Source organism: Hippocampus bargibanti, linkage group LG09, assembly GCF_051943395.1.
Source record: "Hippocampus bargibanti isolate YZ-2025 linkage group LG09, ASM5194339v1, whole genome shotgun sequence".
NCBI lineage: Eukaryota > Metazoa > Chordata > Actinopteri > Syngnathiformes > Syngnathidae > Hippocampus > Hippocampus bargibanti.
In genome coordinates, this window is record NC_142742.1 from 1232642 (window position 1) to 1250000 (window position 17359).

At 39.3% G+C, this 17359-nt stretch overlaps 1 protein-coding gene across 1 annotated transcript in view; it reads right to left on the bottom strand.

Moving 5' to 3' along the window:
- Positions 1 to 2113: 2113 nt before the first annotated feature.
- palm1b (paralemmin 1b) overlaps positions 2114 to 17359 on the bottom strand; it is a 15372-nt gene continuing 126 nt past the window's right edge. The window contains exons 1-6 of the mRNA XM_089003815.1: positions 17111 to 17359; positions 11147 to 11189; positions 10101 to 10181; positions 4686 to 4801; positions 4489 to 4559; positions 2114 to 3564 (exon numbers count right to left, since the gene is read on the bottom strand). The exon at positions 17111 to 17359 is cut by the window's right edge and continues 126 nt beyond it. Of these exons, the coding sequence (XP_088859941.1) occupies positions 3227 to 3564; positions 4489 to 4559; positions 4686 to 4801; positions 10101 to 10181; positions 11147 to 11188 (648 nt within the window). The 5' untranslated portion in view covers position 11189; positions 17111 to 17359 and the 3' untranslated portion in view covers positions 2114 to 3226. The remainder of the gene's footprint in view (positions 3565 to 4488; positions 4560 to 4685; positions 4802 to 10100; positions 10182 to 11146; positions 11190 to 17110) is intronic.

Genomic DNA, 17359 nt, shown 5'->3' on the forward strand with positions numbered 1-17359 from the left:
AATGGCTGAACGCGCGGAGGCGAGCGCTGATTAGTCCGCTCGCCTCCGACAGGGCGGAGAAGGCGGGGTTTAAAGGCTATCGGCGTTGCCATTGGTCAAAACGGCCATCAGTTTTATCAAAGGGGGCGGGAGGTTGGAAAAATACAAGGCCGCGGCAAATTTCCACTCGTCGGTCAAAATATTAGAAACACCAGATGGTTTTGATTGACGTCGTCAAACGTGACATTCATTTGAAATACTCCAAAATACGCATTGACCTTAAAGAAAGTATCGTTTCACTCTTTGGAATGTGTTTTGAGTTTGTTCTTTTTTGGAGGGAAGGATTTTTTTCGGCTTACGTTTCCTGTATTGGGTACTGTATTTTGAAATGTGCTTATAAATGAAATGTATTATTATTATTACTGTATCTATTAGCTAGTGACGACCCCTTGTAGGTAAAAGCCGAAAGGAAAAATTAGACTGTATCTATTAGCTAGGTAGCTAGCTACCTAACTCTTTAATTGCTATCTATTAGCTGTCTAGCTAGCTATCATTTAGCTATCTAGCTGGCTAGGTAGCTATCTATTAGCGACTGTATCCTGTGACTGTAAAGTGACCTTGAGAGTTTTGAAAGGCGCTTATAAATTAAATGTATTATTATTATTATTATTATTACTCTTTTGGTCCCATGATCCAACCATTTTGCCCACGGGACAAAGACACCACAGGAATGTTTACAAGCAGTCATGCCGGTCGCACTAAACCAACTAACCATTGAAAAACATGCTTTTTTGCTTCTTTTTTACAATAGCAACAGATTTTATTTGGTTCATAAAGACACAAAAAGCCTTGAGCATGGGCTGCATCTTCTTCTTGCAAATCCAGATTGGACCCCCCCCACCCCCGCCATCTTGCTTTTTACATTCACGTGAAAAGGGTGATAACGCACACATCAAAACAGACGAAACAGTGACGTGACGGTCCAAAACAGTTGCAAGGCTTCATGCAGTGCTACAAGTTTTCCGTCAGGAGGGGGTGTGAAGGCAACGACGACTAACCACCAACACCCCCATCCCGGCAGCTTCATAACGGCTGAAATCATACAAAAAGCGGTGACTTTCATGTACATATATTCATATATGTATATCGATATACCACATATAGTACTGACGGGAAGCGATGATGGAGTATATTGTGATGGAACGGCGGCTGGATTGGACGCTGCATGGTTCAAGTGGCACCATTCAGATTATAAATATATATATATATATTTTTTTGGGGGGGGGTGGCTGTACATTCTGAAGATTTAAAAAATGCATTTTTTTTTGTTCGTCTATCTATGCCAGTGACATATAGTGACAGGTAGAACTATCACTCGCACAAATTCAATTGTTTGAAGTTCAAGCTTGGGCATTTATACGACGACAACGTCAATATGACTTCAACGATTGACAATAACGAAAAAACTATGCAAGGAAATTTGTTTTGATATTTGGAAGACGTCAACATTATATTGTTCATTTTCATAACTTTTCTTTGTGGTGGTGGTGCGGCGTGAGAATCTTTTCAGGTTAGCTTATGTGCTAAAAATCAAACCGTGAAGCTAAACTACATACAGTAAACAAAAGATGGCATCAGCAGAATGATTGCCGAGAGTTCATTTGAAGTGGGGGGGGGGGGGGTTGCATGAAATAGTGTTTTTTTTGGTGGGTCACATTTGTTAAAATAGTCATTATGACTTGGCATTAGCATATGAGTAAATATAATCTTTAAATGGGAAAAAACATGTCTTTCATTTGATATACAGCGCCTGAGGAAAAACAACTAATTAGTTTCAGTCATAATAATAATAATAATAACAATAAGAACACTAATAATAATAATGAAACTGATAATAACAACAACAATAATAATAATAATAATAATAATAAATCATCATCATCATAAAAATAACAACACCGATAACAATAATAACACTGATAATAATACGTCTGTGCAAGCTCTCAGTCGTACAGGAGTGGTCCATCGATGAGAAGGTTTCTGTACAGATGACGGCTGAAGAAACCTTCTCATCGACTGATAATAATAACAATAATAAAAATCATAGTAATAATTATTATCTATTACTATTGTTTTTTTTTTTTTTTATTTATTCATCTTGTGCCTTTAATTTTATACACTGCGTCCAATGAAAATCAACCAATCAGTTCCAGGCATGAATTATTATTATTAATTATTATCTACTACTAGTCTTTTTTCTTTTTTTTTCTTCTTTTTTTCCATCTTGTACCTTTAATTTGATCCACTGCGCCCCAGGAAAATCAACCAATCAGTTGATGATGATTATTATTATTATTATGACCATTATAATTACTATTTTTTTTTGTGAGGCCTGTCATACAAATATAATGAAACTACATCCCGGGCCAACTAAATGTGCCGTTTAACATTTTGTATGTTTGTGTCGGTATTTTTTTGATATTTGGTGGAGTGATAATGTGGCATTTGAACCCGCAGCGTAAATCCGACCCAAGTTAGTCAAAGGCGCTGGTTCATGACACAAAGTTTACATGCAAATTCATGGTAATCGTGAACCGTGATGGATTAGAAACAGAACCGAAAAAAATAACAAATAAAAATAAATAAATACACTGTATAAAACATAATTTCATATCAATATATTAAAATACTATTCAAAATAATATCTCGGACAATATTGCAATATGAAATCGGCTGATAGCTAGCTAGGCCTACATAGAGATATATATATATTCCCAAGCGTCTGTGACTTGTTTGGAATATGAATGACATTTTTTTCCAATCCTATTTTGTTTTTCAGTTTTCCACCTCCCCCCCCCCGGACCCCTTTAGATGGTACAATCCGGTGAGCTAGTATAATTTCCTCCCTTCCCAACAATGACAACAAACGTACACAGTCCCATAATCATAACAATAACAAAGATATACCGAATACAATAAGACAGAAAAATAGAAAAATATCAATAGAAATAAAAATAAAATAAAAATACGTAGGCCGAGTACTTTGAAGTCTCTGTGGTTATTTTGTTGTTTGTTTGTTGGAGCTCGTTTTGGGCTCTCAAAAGTGGTAAATTAGCATTGTACACTCCTGACGCTCGCGCACACACATTCGCACGCACACGAAGCTAACGTCCAGCTAACGTATTAGCAAACAGACACATGCATGAGCGCATTCACACGCACGCACACGCACACAAACACGCGCAGCTCACATGACCACACAGCACTTGCAGTTTTGTTTCTTCTCCTTCCCGTCGGCTTTTTCCTTCTCCGCCATGCTCCCGTTGGGAGGCGCTTGGTCCTCGGTGGACGCGTCGCCGGCCGCCGCCGCCGGCTTGGTCTCGCCGTCCTCGATCACCACAAACTCGGCCTTCACGTCGGCCCCGGTTGCCGTGCGGCCCTCCACCTCTTCCTCCACCGTTTTGTAGCCCATAAAGACGAGCGTGACGGGGTTGTCGGCGCTGGCCTGATCGGGGCTGGGGCCCACAAGTTTGGCCTCCATGCCGGCCACTTCTCGCTTTGGGGTCTGCACCACGCCATTTTCACCTGTGGGGGGCGGTAGAGACAGACAATAAGGGGATGTACTTCATGACGCAAACATTTTTCTTTCAACACGAAATGAACAAAAAAAATCATATTTCAAACAGGAATAATTATACATGAAACTACACTTATATTTTTTGCATTAGTTTTTGACAAGAAAACTTACTATCATTCCATCAAAATATCTTGGATTTAAATTTTGTATATTAACATCAAACTTTTTTGAGGGTGTAACATATAAATAAAATAATTAAAACAATAATATATATATATATATATATAAATACATTAAAAATAAAGAGTATTAATAAAACATATATAGAAATAATAAAGTGATGAAAAAAATTATATACACACACATATATATATATATACAGTATATATAATACATAAAGTAAAGAAAAATTAATAATTAGAAAAAAATATAAAATGTATATAAACGGTGTAAAACTTGTATATACCGAATAACTTATATATACAGTAAAAACATTCTGTTTACAAAAATTATATATATTTATAAATTATGTTTATATATATATATACATTATGTCACCATAAAATTATATTTATAAAAGTATGTTCATAACCAATATAAACATAATTTATATATATATATATATATATATATATATATATATATATATATATATATATATATATATATATATATATATATATATATATATATATATATATATATATATTTGAGAGCGTTGGGGAGATAAAACCCACATATCGATAAAATATAACATAAAAATATATAAAAAACCTATATAGATAGATAGATAGATAGATAGATAGATAGATAGATAGATAGATAGATAGATAGATAGAAAGAGAGGGAGAGAGAGGGAGAGAGCGAGCACCGGGAAGACGTTGCTATGGTTTCATCTCTAATTTGCGCATCGCCATGGCAACCAGACATACCTCCATTTTCTCTGGCCACACCCTTATTGGCTGGCACTCCTGTCTCCAGTTCTTCAATCTCCTCCTCCAGCCTGTCACGTGCGCACACAAACCATGCTAGTCATTGCTTGTTAGCATTAGCTGTAAGCTAACACACTGAAAGCTCAAAGTGTCCTGTTTGAAATGCTGCAAATATTTTGTCAGCCCTCAAAACCGACCTGAGGATGACCTGCTCGAGGATTTTGGTCTTCACCTCCTCCTCCTGAAGACGTTTTTGCGTCTCCTCCTCGGCCGGAGCGCCGTCTAACAACCAGCGCTCCCTCAGAGCCTTTGACTGTCGGGGACAAAAAGGGGATATGTTATTGACACGACAGATTTAAAAATGGACGATGAGGTCTAAAATCAGATTACTGCCTGTAATAATAATAATAATAATAATAATAATAATAATAATAATCATAAGAAGAAGAAGAAGAAGAAGAAGAAGAATCCATTTCATTTATAAGCACCTTTCAAAACTCTCAAGGTCACTTTCCAGTCACAGGATCAGTTTTTCTGTGGGTGAGCAGCGGCAGCCACACGTGGCAGCGTTCACTCAACCCGGAAGGAAATAGATAGTAAGCTAGCTAGCCAGCCAGTAGATAGCTAACAGATAGCCAACAGATAGCAACCTACATAGCCAGCCACCCAGGTAGCTACATAGCTAATAGATAGCTAAATATATCAAAAGCCAGCCAGCTAGTAGATAGCTCATAGATAGCCAACATATAGCTAGCCAGATTGCTAGCCACATAGATAGCCATATAGCCAATTGAAAGCTAAATAGAGTGAAAGCTAACTAGTCAGCAGATAGCCAACAGATAGCTACCTAGATAGCCAGCCACCCAGGTAGCTATATAGCTAATAGATAGCTAAATATATAGAAAGCCAGCCAGCCAGCTAGTAGATAGCTAATAGCCAACAGATAGCTAGCCAGATTGCTAGCCACCTAGATAGCCGTATAGCCAATTGAAAGCTAAATAGAGAGAAAGCTAGCTAGCCAGCTAGTAGATAACTACAGTAATAGATAGCCAACAGATTTTGTACATCTGCCCTCATTTCATGCTCATATAACTCCAGACCTTTATAATTTAGGAATTAACTATTTTTTTTCGGATAAAAGAAGAGAGTCGAAGGTTTCTAACGCTGCATTGAAAGTTGATGTCGTCCTAAAACTCAATATTCTGTGGGTCTTTGAATTCGAGTGAGAATGACAAAAACTTGGGTCAAAATGTAAACCACGGTGGGCCTTTTTTGCAGCTGCTCTAACAGGAAGTGACGCACGTGCGACCCCTAAAGGTCATCATCCAAAGCAGCTGGGAACGTTTTTCCAACTCCCTTCGGACAAAAAAAAAAAAAACAAATGCAGAGTCTTGAATTCCTTGTCGATGATGCAAAACCAATTTGGAGAGGGCCTGTTTCTTTTCTCCTGATTTGGTTTCCTGCCGTCTTGCGTCCATCAGGTTGTTGGTGAACTTTTATTTTGGCGGAAAGGTTGGTGTTCCGACGCAGTTGGAGAGAATGTCAAGAGTGGATCACGGACTCTTCTTATCTGGAGCTTTTTAATCTGTGCAAGTGCTTTTCTTTCAACGTTCCCAGGGAGTGCGCGTATACACACACACACACACACACACACACACACACACACACACACACACACACACACACACACACACACACACACACACACACACACACACACACGCACACACGCACACAGACACACACATGCACACCGCACACTAATGCACACATACACTCTCATGCATTTTTTTCAACACTATTTCAACACGTTTCCTCCACCAGAAATGCAGCGAACCTAAAAAAAACAGTTTCTCTCTTTCTCTCTCTCTCTCTCTCTCTCTCTCTCTCTCTCTCTCTCTCTCTCTCTCTCTCTCTCTCTCTCTCTCTCTCTCTCTCTCTTTTTTTTTCTCTCTTTCTCTCTCTGTTTTTGTCTCAGTCTCTCTCGCCTCAATTTCGCCACGCCCAAGCGCTGCAAGAGATGACATCATGATGTAATGTACTAATAAACACACACGTGTACGCATGCACACTAGTGTATACACAAGCGTGGTTGTAAAGTTTTGCCTTTCCGTTGTTCCGTGCCATAAAAAAATGCAAACGTAGCAGACAATGGGCGGAACTGTGGCACACGTACACACACACACACACACACACACACACACACACACACACACACACACACACACACACACACACACACACACACACACACACACACACACACACACACACACACACACACACACACACACACGCACACACACAAGGGCCTCTGTGGACATTACATGGACTCACTGGGACGACTTTACTACTATCAAAAAAAATTATGATTGACTGGCATATTGAATCAGGTCAGTGCAAAGCAAAGTCAGCCATATTTGTTGACGATGATATTTTACAAGCAATCTCCCAACAATACAATACAATACATATTGATTTAAATAGCGCTTTAACAACAGCTGAAATCGTAACAAAGCGCTCAACGTGGACAGCTATCATATACAGGAAATAAAGCAGTCACAAAGATAGTAGAAAGCAACAAAGAAGATTTTTAAAATGATTTTCTGCGCATCTTAGCCAAAGCCAACTTGCACATCACCGAAATAATGACTCCTGTTATCATAGCCCATTGGAGTGAATGATTGTTCGAAACTAAACTAAACTAAACTAAACTTAACTAAACTAAAATAAAATAAAATAAAATAAAATAAAATAAAATAAAATAAAATAAAATCAAGTTATTTAATACCTTATTTTGTGTATCATCAGACAATTCAACAGAAATTTATAAAATAAAACAGGTGCAGGTGCCCATCCTAGCCACCAAGGGGCAGTATAAGACACAAATGTACTCATAATGGACAGGTATGAGCAGCTCCATGCAGAGGATAAATAAGATACTACCAAATTAAAAATTATTGAATGTAAAATAGAATTTGAAGAGATTTTTTTGGACAAAAGTAGTCCTTTGCAACCATTTTGTGAATTTTGCCAGCATTGACCCATTTTTTTTTGGTGGGCTGTGGGAGGGTCAATTCAAAGCGGGTTTTTTTGTGTGGGTTCAAAAGGAATACACAATGCAACATGATGAACTATGTCAACGAGATGGCAGGTTAGGAAGATTAGCTACGGCTAGCATGGATTTATTCTGATCGGGATGTTTGATCACAACTTCCTATGTGTGTGTGTGTGTGTGTGTGTGTGTGTGTGTGTGTGTGTGTCTGCGAAGCGTTTCCTGTCGGGCGGGAATGGGACAAAGCTGTGTTTCCTCTACCAAAGCCGTCTGCATTGTCCGAGGCTGAAGCGTTCCCGCGCCGAGGTACACAATGACCGCGAACGGCAACGCGATAAGAGGCGAATTCCGAAAATAGATGTCACACACGCTGACGGCCATCTTGGCGTTCTTATTTTTAAGTGTGGGCGGCTGTGACGAAGTACAAATACTTCTGTCACTGCGCTTAAAGTCGACGGTGGAGGTGTTCTGACTACGTTTCATTTTGACTCGCTACGTTTGTACTTGTGATAATGTACTTGTACATAAATGCAATATTAAACAAGCAAACAGCTGTTGCTATAGGCGATGACACTATAACAACTATAGTTGCGAGACCTGTTGTGGCTCAATATGACTTCACATATAAGGTGCACTTGCGTATAAGGCGCAGGGTTATCTTTTCAAGAAAATCAAGGCTTTTGGGTGCATCTTTTTCACCAGAAAATACAGCAATAATTAACTCATTCACTGCCAGACGATTAAGGGTTGGATTGATTCAGACATAGCACTAGTGAAGGCCTAGAGATGATTTTATTTTATTTATTGTTTGTTTATTGTTTTTTTAGTATTAGTATTATTTCGTATTATTATTATTAGAATATTTTTGTTTCGACCAAGTGCAAAGTACCCTAGCCGCCTCTTCTTATCGTCAACCTGGCCAAACGCCTTTGATAATGTTAACGCCCACCCCTGAAAAAAACGTGGCCTCTTGATATGTCGAGTGCTAGCCGACGCCATCGTGTGTGTGTATAAACATTTAGTGTGTGTGTGTGTGTGTGTGTGTGTGGGGGGGGGGGGGGGGGGTCCTGGTGTTATCTGTGGTCCATTTGGAACATTCCGTCACTGTGGTCAAAGGGTTGGGTCGAGGGGGGGGGGGGTTGTTTGAAGGAATGGCTTAAACTGGGAATCTAACGTTGCTCCGGGAGGCCTGCAGTGAGCTGGCAGCGTTTATTTATCATCAACTTGGATTGAAGCACTTTAAAAGGTTCGCAGCTCAGCACGACTCCACACTCGTTTTTGCAGTTAATGACGGTCAAAATAAATCAAGGGAGCGCTCGCTCGCTCGCTCGTCTGATTTTAAAGCAAAATACGCACTGAAAACACACACACACATACACAGAAATAATATTTTGAAATAATTAATGCTCAGTTTTGCATGATTAGAACTTTCAATAATTTGATGATTTAACTAATCATTAACTACATTTTTCATGCTGTCTGTTCGCTGGCTAATGGCTAGCTATTCGCTAGCTATTAGGTATCTATTTGCTAGCTATTAGCTATCTATTCGCTAGCTATTGGCTAGTTAGCTTGTTATCTATTTGAGTTACTTCGGGGTTGCGCAGAAGAGTTGAGTTTGATGACAAAAATGCTAATGTGCTAACTCCCCCCCCCCCCCAAAAAAAAAAAAAAAAATCATGAAACGGCCATTTTGTATTTTCACTGGCGGAGGCAGCACTTCGTCACCAATTTCTTTCTTGATACGTATATTAAAAGACCCATTTTTTTATTATTTCATTCCAAGTAATTTAATGTCATGCTAACATATTGCTGGAATGTATTTATTTATTTATTTATTTATTCATTCATTTATTGATTCAATTTTATTCATATTTTATTCATATTTCATTCATCGATGTATTTATTTATTTGTTTATTTAATTTATTTATTTATTTATACATTTATTTATTCATTCATTTATTCATTCATTTAGTCATTCATTTAGTCATTCAATTTATTGATTCATTTATTGATTCGATTTTCTATTCAATTTTCTATTCAATTTTCTATTCAAATTTTATCCATATTTTATTCATATTTCACGTATTTATTTATTTATTTATTTATTTAGTTGATTATATGAGAACAAATTATTTTTGCAAATAATTTGACAACATTCTTTCACAACAAATTTAGCTGGCAATGCTTAGAATTGTTGTTTTTGGGGGGGGAGAATGACTCGAGTTATTGTTATTATTTTTTTACAACTATTTTGAAAGTGGCACAGCGTACGAGCTAAAGCAAATTCTTTGTTTAATCCTTTTGGGCCGCCCCAAATGAAGCAACGAGACGGGGAAGGAAAAGGGCGTCGCTGTGGTGCCGTGAAATCAAGGGAGCTGAAAGACATCTTTTCACAATAAAGCAAATGGATTCAATTAGTGATTCATGACATCCTTTTACATCGTTTCCTCCTGGCTTCGTTTGCCTTTTAAGACCAAACGAAATGTTGTGAAAACAATACGGCGCTGTTTAATTTTTTTGAGGGGCGTTTAGTTTGGTTGGGGTGGAGCGTACCTTGAGATGTTGGAGTTGTCGTCGGTCATCGTCCAGCTGCCTCCTCTTGTTCTCAATCTCCGTCTGCTTCTTCCTTTTCTCCTATAAACAAACGAGTACATTATTCGGATGGGACACCCAAAAGCGTAGACATGAATTACAAAAAAAAAACAGTTTTCAAGTTTAAAGGACAACCGACGACACCAGAAAAACATTTTATAGCATCGAAAATACGCAGTATGATATTTTGAGTCAAATGCAAAACACCAATAAAAATGACTTAAAGTGTCCAAAATCTGCAAGAAATTGAGCTGAGAATTGGGCATTTTCAGAAAGTCCCGCCCCCAGTTCGTGACGTCACGCCAAGACGTCTTGCCTTCCTGGAGAATCAAAACAATGGCTTCAGTTTCGGAGAAGATGCTTTCTTGTTACTCGTCCAGTTATGAATATGATTCAAATAGTTCTGAAGAGGAAAGCATACATGTTTGCAATCCATTAAATAATTTATGCCGTGCCATTTTGAGGCAACATTGAGGGGAAATGTCTCACCGAAAAAGAGGCACAAAATGGCGACCTCCTGTGGCCACCTGTTTCCACAGGCTGATAAATTCCTTATATGGAGCTTGGACACCCTCATCTGGCGGCTTTTGGGTGCAACACGAGGTTGTCAGACCAAACGAGTACAGCAAAATCCATTGATGTGATGGAAGGACTGCTACAATGCGTCTTTTTTTTCGGTCAGGGGGCGTTCCTTTAGTGACGTCACGTACGGACTCGTCACCAACTCAAAAACGCGACTCTTAAAAGGTAAAATATAGCTATATGCGGTGGAATCTTATTAAAATACGCTCAGTAGAAGTCATTTGAAGCCATTTTACAAATGATGGACACAACTTGTCTGGAGACGTCGGTTGTCCTTTCCAGAAATGACAAGCATAGAGGGAGCGCCAAAGTGCATCGCTCAGTGATGTCCTCTGGCGGTGCCAGATGGCACATAAACAGATTTGGTTGTTCAAAGCGTCGTCACGGTGAGCCAATAAGATGTCGCGTGTTGCTTTTCTACTCACAGCGATGACCTGGAGCCTCTCTTCTTGCGACACCTCATCCATCCTAAAAGCGGCCAGAAAAAAAAGAGAGAGAAGCAGGTCAAGCAAACGTTTGCTGACCGCGCCATTTTCTTCTTGGCCGTCCACGACAACAAAATGTCAACAAGTTCGATACGTGTTGCTTTGACTTTGCTTTGGATTCTTTCCAGTGCAGGAGAGGCGGCGGTGGAGGAGGCATGCTAACGTGCCAGCAGGAGATTCCTGCTCTGCTTCTAATGATTTCCAGACAAGGGCTCATGCATTAAAAAAAATATATCAATAAAAAAAGGGCGGCGGTCAGACTGGGAAAAGTGGTTTGTTAGACTGAGAAAAGCCCTTTTGTTATCTGAACACATTTGCTAATATTTACAATCAAGCATTAGCATTAGCATCGAGCAAAAAAATTATCCGATAATTTCGATTGTTACATATTTTTTTGTAATGATGCAAGTGTCCGTCTAATTGTCTTCATCTGTATAATAAGAATTACAGCAATAATAATAATAAGAATAAGAATAAGAATAAGAATAAGAATAAGAATAAGAATAAGAATAAGAATAAGAATAATATACAATAATAATATACAATAATAGTAATAATAATAATAATAATAATTGTTATAATAAGAATAAGAATAATATACAATAATAATAATAATAATACAATAATAATAATAATAATAATAATAATAATAATAAATAATAATAATAAATAACAATAAATATTACTAAATAATAAATAATAATAAATAATACTAAAAATAATATACAATATAATAATAATAATATTCATTTCATTTATAAGCACCTTTCAAAACTCTGAAGGACACTTTTCAGTCACATGATATCTTTTGTGCGGGTGAGCAGCGGCAGTCACACGTGCCAGCGTTCACTCAACCTGGAAGTATCTCAAATAGATAGACAGCTATCTAGCTAGTTAATAGATACTTATTATTATTCAATTATTATATTTTTTACTAGTTGGTATGATAGCATTATTAATATGAAAAGCAAATTAGTGACAGCTAATTATCAGACCAGACTAACCACAGGGAAAGTGAAGGTTAGTGGATGCTCTCTGTGCACATACACATCAAGCCATATAAATGAAAATATTTGATATAGTGTATTTTTAATTTGTTTTTCACATAATTCTACATGATTTTTGTTAGGTAATTATTTAAGTAAAACAATAAGTGCGCCTTATAGCTATCTGGCTGGCTAGCTAGCTATGTAGCTGGCGATTTATTAGCTACATGGCTATCTAGCTAGTTAGCTAACTGCCTAGCTGGCTATCTATTATCTATCTGCTAGCTAGCTTTCTATCTATTTGAGTTACTTTTGGGTTGAGTGAACGCTGGCGCATGTGGCTGTCACTGCTCACCCGCATAAAAAAAAACGATCCTGCGACTGTAAAGTGACCGTGAGAGTTTTGAAAGGTGCTTGGAAATGAAATGTATTATTATTTATTATTAAGCAACAAAACTGAGAAGCCATTTGGGAGCCAAAAGAGCCGGATCGTGTTAGTGAGCCGAGCCAAAAGAACCGGCTCTCTGAAAAGAGCCGGAATTCCCATCACTAATACAATGGATTCCATTTTTTTTCTGCGTTCACGTCACGCCGCCATCAAGTTTTCATCCTGATGGAGGAGATGATTTCACCACAAGCAGTACACAAGCAGAGCCTCAGAGGTACAAGAGTGCTTTCCGCTATGCGTCGACAAACCACATCGGCGTCACGAGCGCAATCATCTGATCGACCCCTCGCCCCCAACAGACACCCCCTCCCATGCGACTGCGCACACAAGACACTCGCGCTATCTGAATGTTGCCTTACATAAATGGCCCTGATGTTTGAAAAGCCTTTTAGCTCAGCGTTTCTCAACTTTAATTGACCCCAAGTTTGATATTTGACACGAAAAAATACATCTAGCGTGCCACGAAACAAAACAAAAACATTCGGAATATAATTGACGAGGTTCATCTCAATTTATGAATGATTACGTTTAGCCAGAGCTCGGGTTTATATATGTATGTGGATTTAAAGGACAACCGACACCATTTTTTTCGTTTCCTAACTGACATCAGAAAAAGGTTTGATAGCATCTAAAATTGCCAAAACACGCTGGCTGATATTTTTAGTCAAATGAAAAACACCAATAAAAATGACTTAAAGTGTCTAAAAAGTACTTCAATTTGAAACCGGAAGTGGACAGTTTCAGAAGGTCCCGCCCCCTTGTTCGTGACGTCACGCCAAGACGTCTTGCCTTGCTCCAAAATCAAAACAATGGCTTCAGATTGGGAGAATATGCTTTCTTGTGACTCATCCAGTTATGAATATGATTCAAATAGTTCCGAAGAGGAAAGCATACATGTTTGGAATCGATTAAAGAAGTCCTTCCGTGCCATTTTGAGGCGTCTGGACTGCAACGTAGCGTCCCTGAAAATGCACAAGATGGCCCCCAAGCTCCGTTGGAAATGGACTGATTTGTCTGCTGGGAATTTGTGTCATCTTACGCGAGTCCAGATGGCTGGAATTGATACGGAAGGACTTCTTGAATCGATCGGTCACTTTTGTGGGGAAATATATGACTCAAAAGTACTTGAGAATCAAGTACTCGTATCGGTATTAGTTGAAGAAAAACTGGAATCGAACATCATTATGTTTTTTTCACTGTGTAGTCCAAAAAAAACCCAGAAATGACTGTGATTGGCCACTCTGGTGTTTTGTGGGCGTGGCTTCATAAATGAAATAGATCAATTTTACGGCATTGTCAGAACAGTACGGAAAGCTCAGCGAAAACACAGCTAACAGGAAGCAGCGGTCTCGAACAAACAAAGTGATACATTGTCAATAATTGCAAGAGAGCTGACTAATGACGGAGCTAATCCTCCCCCGATGAGCGTAGCATTTCCAGGAAAGGAACACATTAAGGGCCCGCATAGAGCCCCAGCTGCCCTGCCGCTAATAGCATAAGGCTATCCACTTTACATGAGGCGTAAAATGTAACTAAACGCATCCAAATGGGAAAATATGATGACAAGTTTTCATTCACTGTCTGGATTGAGAGTTGGGGGGGGGGGGGGGGGGGATAGCAGAAATATTATATTTAAAGGACAACCGACGTCTGCGGACAAGTTGTGTCCATAATTTGTAAAATTGTCTTCAAATGACTTCTACTGAGCCTATTTTACAAAGATTCCACCGCATTTTTTACGTTTTAAGACTCTGGCGCTGAATATTCAGCAAGTCATGTTTTTGAGTTGGTGACGAGTCCGTACGTGACGTCACTAAAGGACCGCCTTTGACCGTAAAAAAGACGCATTGTAGCGGTCCTTCCATCACGTCAATGTATTTTGCTGTATTTGATTGGTCCGCGTTCCGCCAACACAAGCCGAAACAGGACATGAAGCGCGAAAACGCCAGATTACATATTTAGTTTTATTTGGCCATTTGGTGTGAAAAAGTGGGAAATGCACCAAATAAAGCTATTTTTTTCTGGTATTGCAAGATAAAAATCAATCAATGTGGCTTCCGTTACTTGTTACACTAGTTTTTTTTTTCAAATGCGATGACCGAATTACTTGGCGGAGAGAATGAAAGAGTCATATTTCACCCACGGATGCTTTGAACGATAAGACCGACGGGGAAGAAAAAATTGGCAAGGAATAAATGGGTTTGACCCCCCCACCTGGCCCCCCCACCAAATACACTCGAGTCATAAAAACAAGTTTCCACTCCACACAGTCAATGATGACAGTGAAATGACTCTTGACTTAATGACCCACGATCTACATTGGAAGAGAAAGGAAACTAATCCCCCCCCCCCACGTAACACCCCCCCCCCCCCGCACTTGACTGCTGGAGAACTACTTTGCTCTCCGAAACTAAGCTACACACTTCCACGTTTTCCTTCCTTCAAAAAAAAAGACAACAATAGTCCCTAGCTACACACACATAAACATTCTTGTCCCGGTTCGAGCGCACATGGAGGTCAACGCATCGGACTGCGTTAGCATTGAAACTTGTTAGCATGTAGCGTCTGTTGTATAGGCCAGAGGTCCCCAATCCCTGGTACCGGTCCGTGGGTCATTTGGTAGCGGTCCACGCAAAAAGAAAAAAAAAAATACATAATTTCTGTTTTATTTTTTATCTGAACTATGTTTTATTTTGAAAAATGAATGCATGAATTACCAGATTACATGCGTCTATGATTTACTCTTGACGCATGTCAAAACGCTTGTCGAGGTCACGTGATACACAGCGCTAAAATTAGCCCACCGTAAGCTAGCAAAAAAGACACTTTGGGTGTCATTGTCTCCCATCATCCCGAGATGGGACCGTCTCGTTGCAGAGAAACAAGCTTATTGGTCCCACTGATTCAGTTATAGTGAGTTGTATTTTTCATGCGCTTTGTACTTGTTTTTGTGGTGTATCTTATTTTGAAGGCACGTTTAAACATTACCATGGTGACCATAGAGCGTTAAAGGACAACCGACATCTCCGGACAAGTTGTGTCCATAATTTGTCAAATGACTTCAAATGACTAAAGTACTACTACTACTACTACTACTACTACTGAGCGTATTTGACAAAAATTCCACCGCATATAGCTATATTTTACGTTTTAAGACTCGCGCTGAATATTCCGGAAGTCTTGTTTTTGAGTTGGTGACGAGTCCTCACCCTACGTCACTGAAGGAACGCCCCTGACCGAAAAAAGGACACATTGTAGCAGTCCTTCCATCACGTCAATATACTTTGCTGTACTTGTTTGGTCTGAAAACATCGTGTTGCACCAAAAAGAGCCAGAGGAGGGCGACCAAGCTCCATGTAAGGAATTTATCAGCCTGTGGAAACGGACTCGTCACCGACTCAAAAACAAGACTTCCGGAAAATGCAGCGCGAGTCTTAAAAGGTAAAATATCGCTATATGCGGTGGAATTTTTGTCAAATACGCTCAGTAGAAGTCATTTGAAGCCATTTTACAAATTGTAGACACAACTTCTCCGCAGACGTCGGTTGTCCTTTAAATAGGTTTCAACTCACCAAAACTAAACTCAGTGTGAAATTAATTTCATTAGCATCATATTTGGAATATATGAATGTCTATTAAATTGTCTTTTACTTTGTGAAATGACTTAGCATGTTTATGCTATATGAATTGCTGCTAGATTTTTTAAATTCTGATCATTTGATTTTTTTTCAAAAATACTCAGTTTGACTTTTATTTTAATATATTTATGTAGTTTTAAACATGTATATATTAGTATTTTCATGCCATATTTGTATATGGAGTATTTATATGACAAAGATATACAAAAAAAAAGCTAAAAAAAAAAACAGCATACTGTACTTGGCACTTCACTGCACAAAAAAACTGAGCACAGCAGTTTGCGATTGGATGTCGTCACCTAAGCATGAACACGCAAATATACAAATATACTCATAAAAGCCCCCCCCTAGCCCCTCATGCACCCCCCCCTACGGATTCCAGACAGGGCTATGTCATCATGGCCAACACCGTGCGCCATATTGGAGCAGCAGACTGCTCACATCACAACACACACACGCAATGGTGAAAGAAACAAGTCAGCATCATCAAAATCAAAATAAGAGGGATGAGGATACTGGTGCTGATGCTGAGATTACCCTCCCCCCTATTCCCCCCCCCTGCCGCCGCCTTCTCTCAGCATCATAACAGTTAGATCGATATAGCTTTGGCATAAACATGTCCACTTACACTTGTCAGGTACACAAATTGGGCTAAGGGGGGGGGGGGGCGGTAGATGCCAAAAGCTAAATATCTATCAGTATGCGAGCTTCATGTTTTTCACATCTGAATACCCCCCCACCCCCACCCACATTCGACCCTCCCCTGTGACTGAAGCCCTGCTGCAAAGGAAAAAGAGAGAGAGAGAAAAAAATAGGCAAAATTACGACTTACTCAGCTCCGGTGGTTGATCCAGTCTCCTTCTTATTTCCACACACGCCCCCCCCCCTCAAAAAAAAAACAAAAACAAACAAACAAAAAAAGAGAGAAAACACGCGTGGTGTTTATTCCTCCCTTTTACTCCTTCTGCTCTTTCTCCCTTTCCTCCTTATCCTCGTCCTCGTCCTCGTCCCCCCCCCCTCCTCCTGGATGGAGGTGATGCCGGTCGTTCGCTTGTCAGGCCGCCTGTGATGGCGACACCCC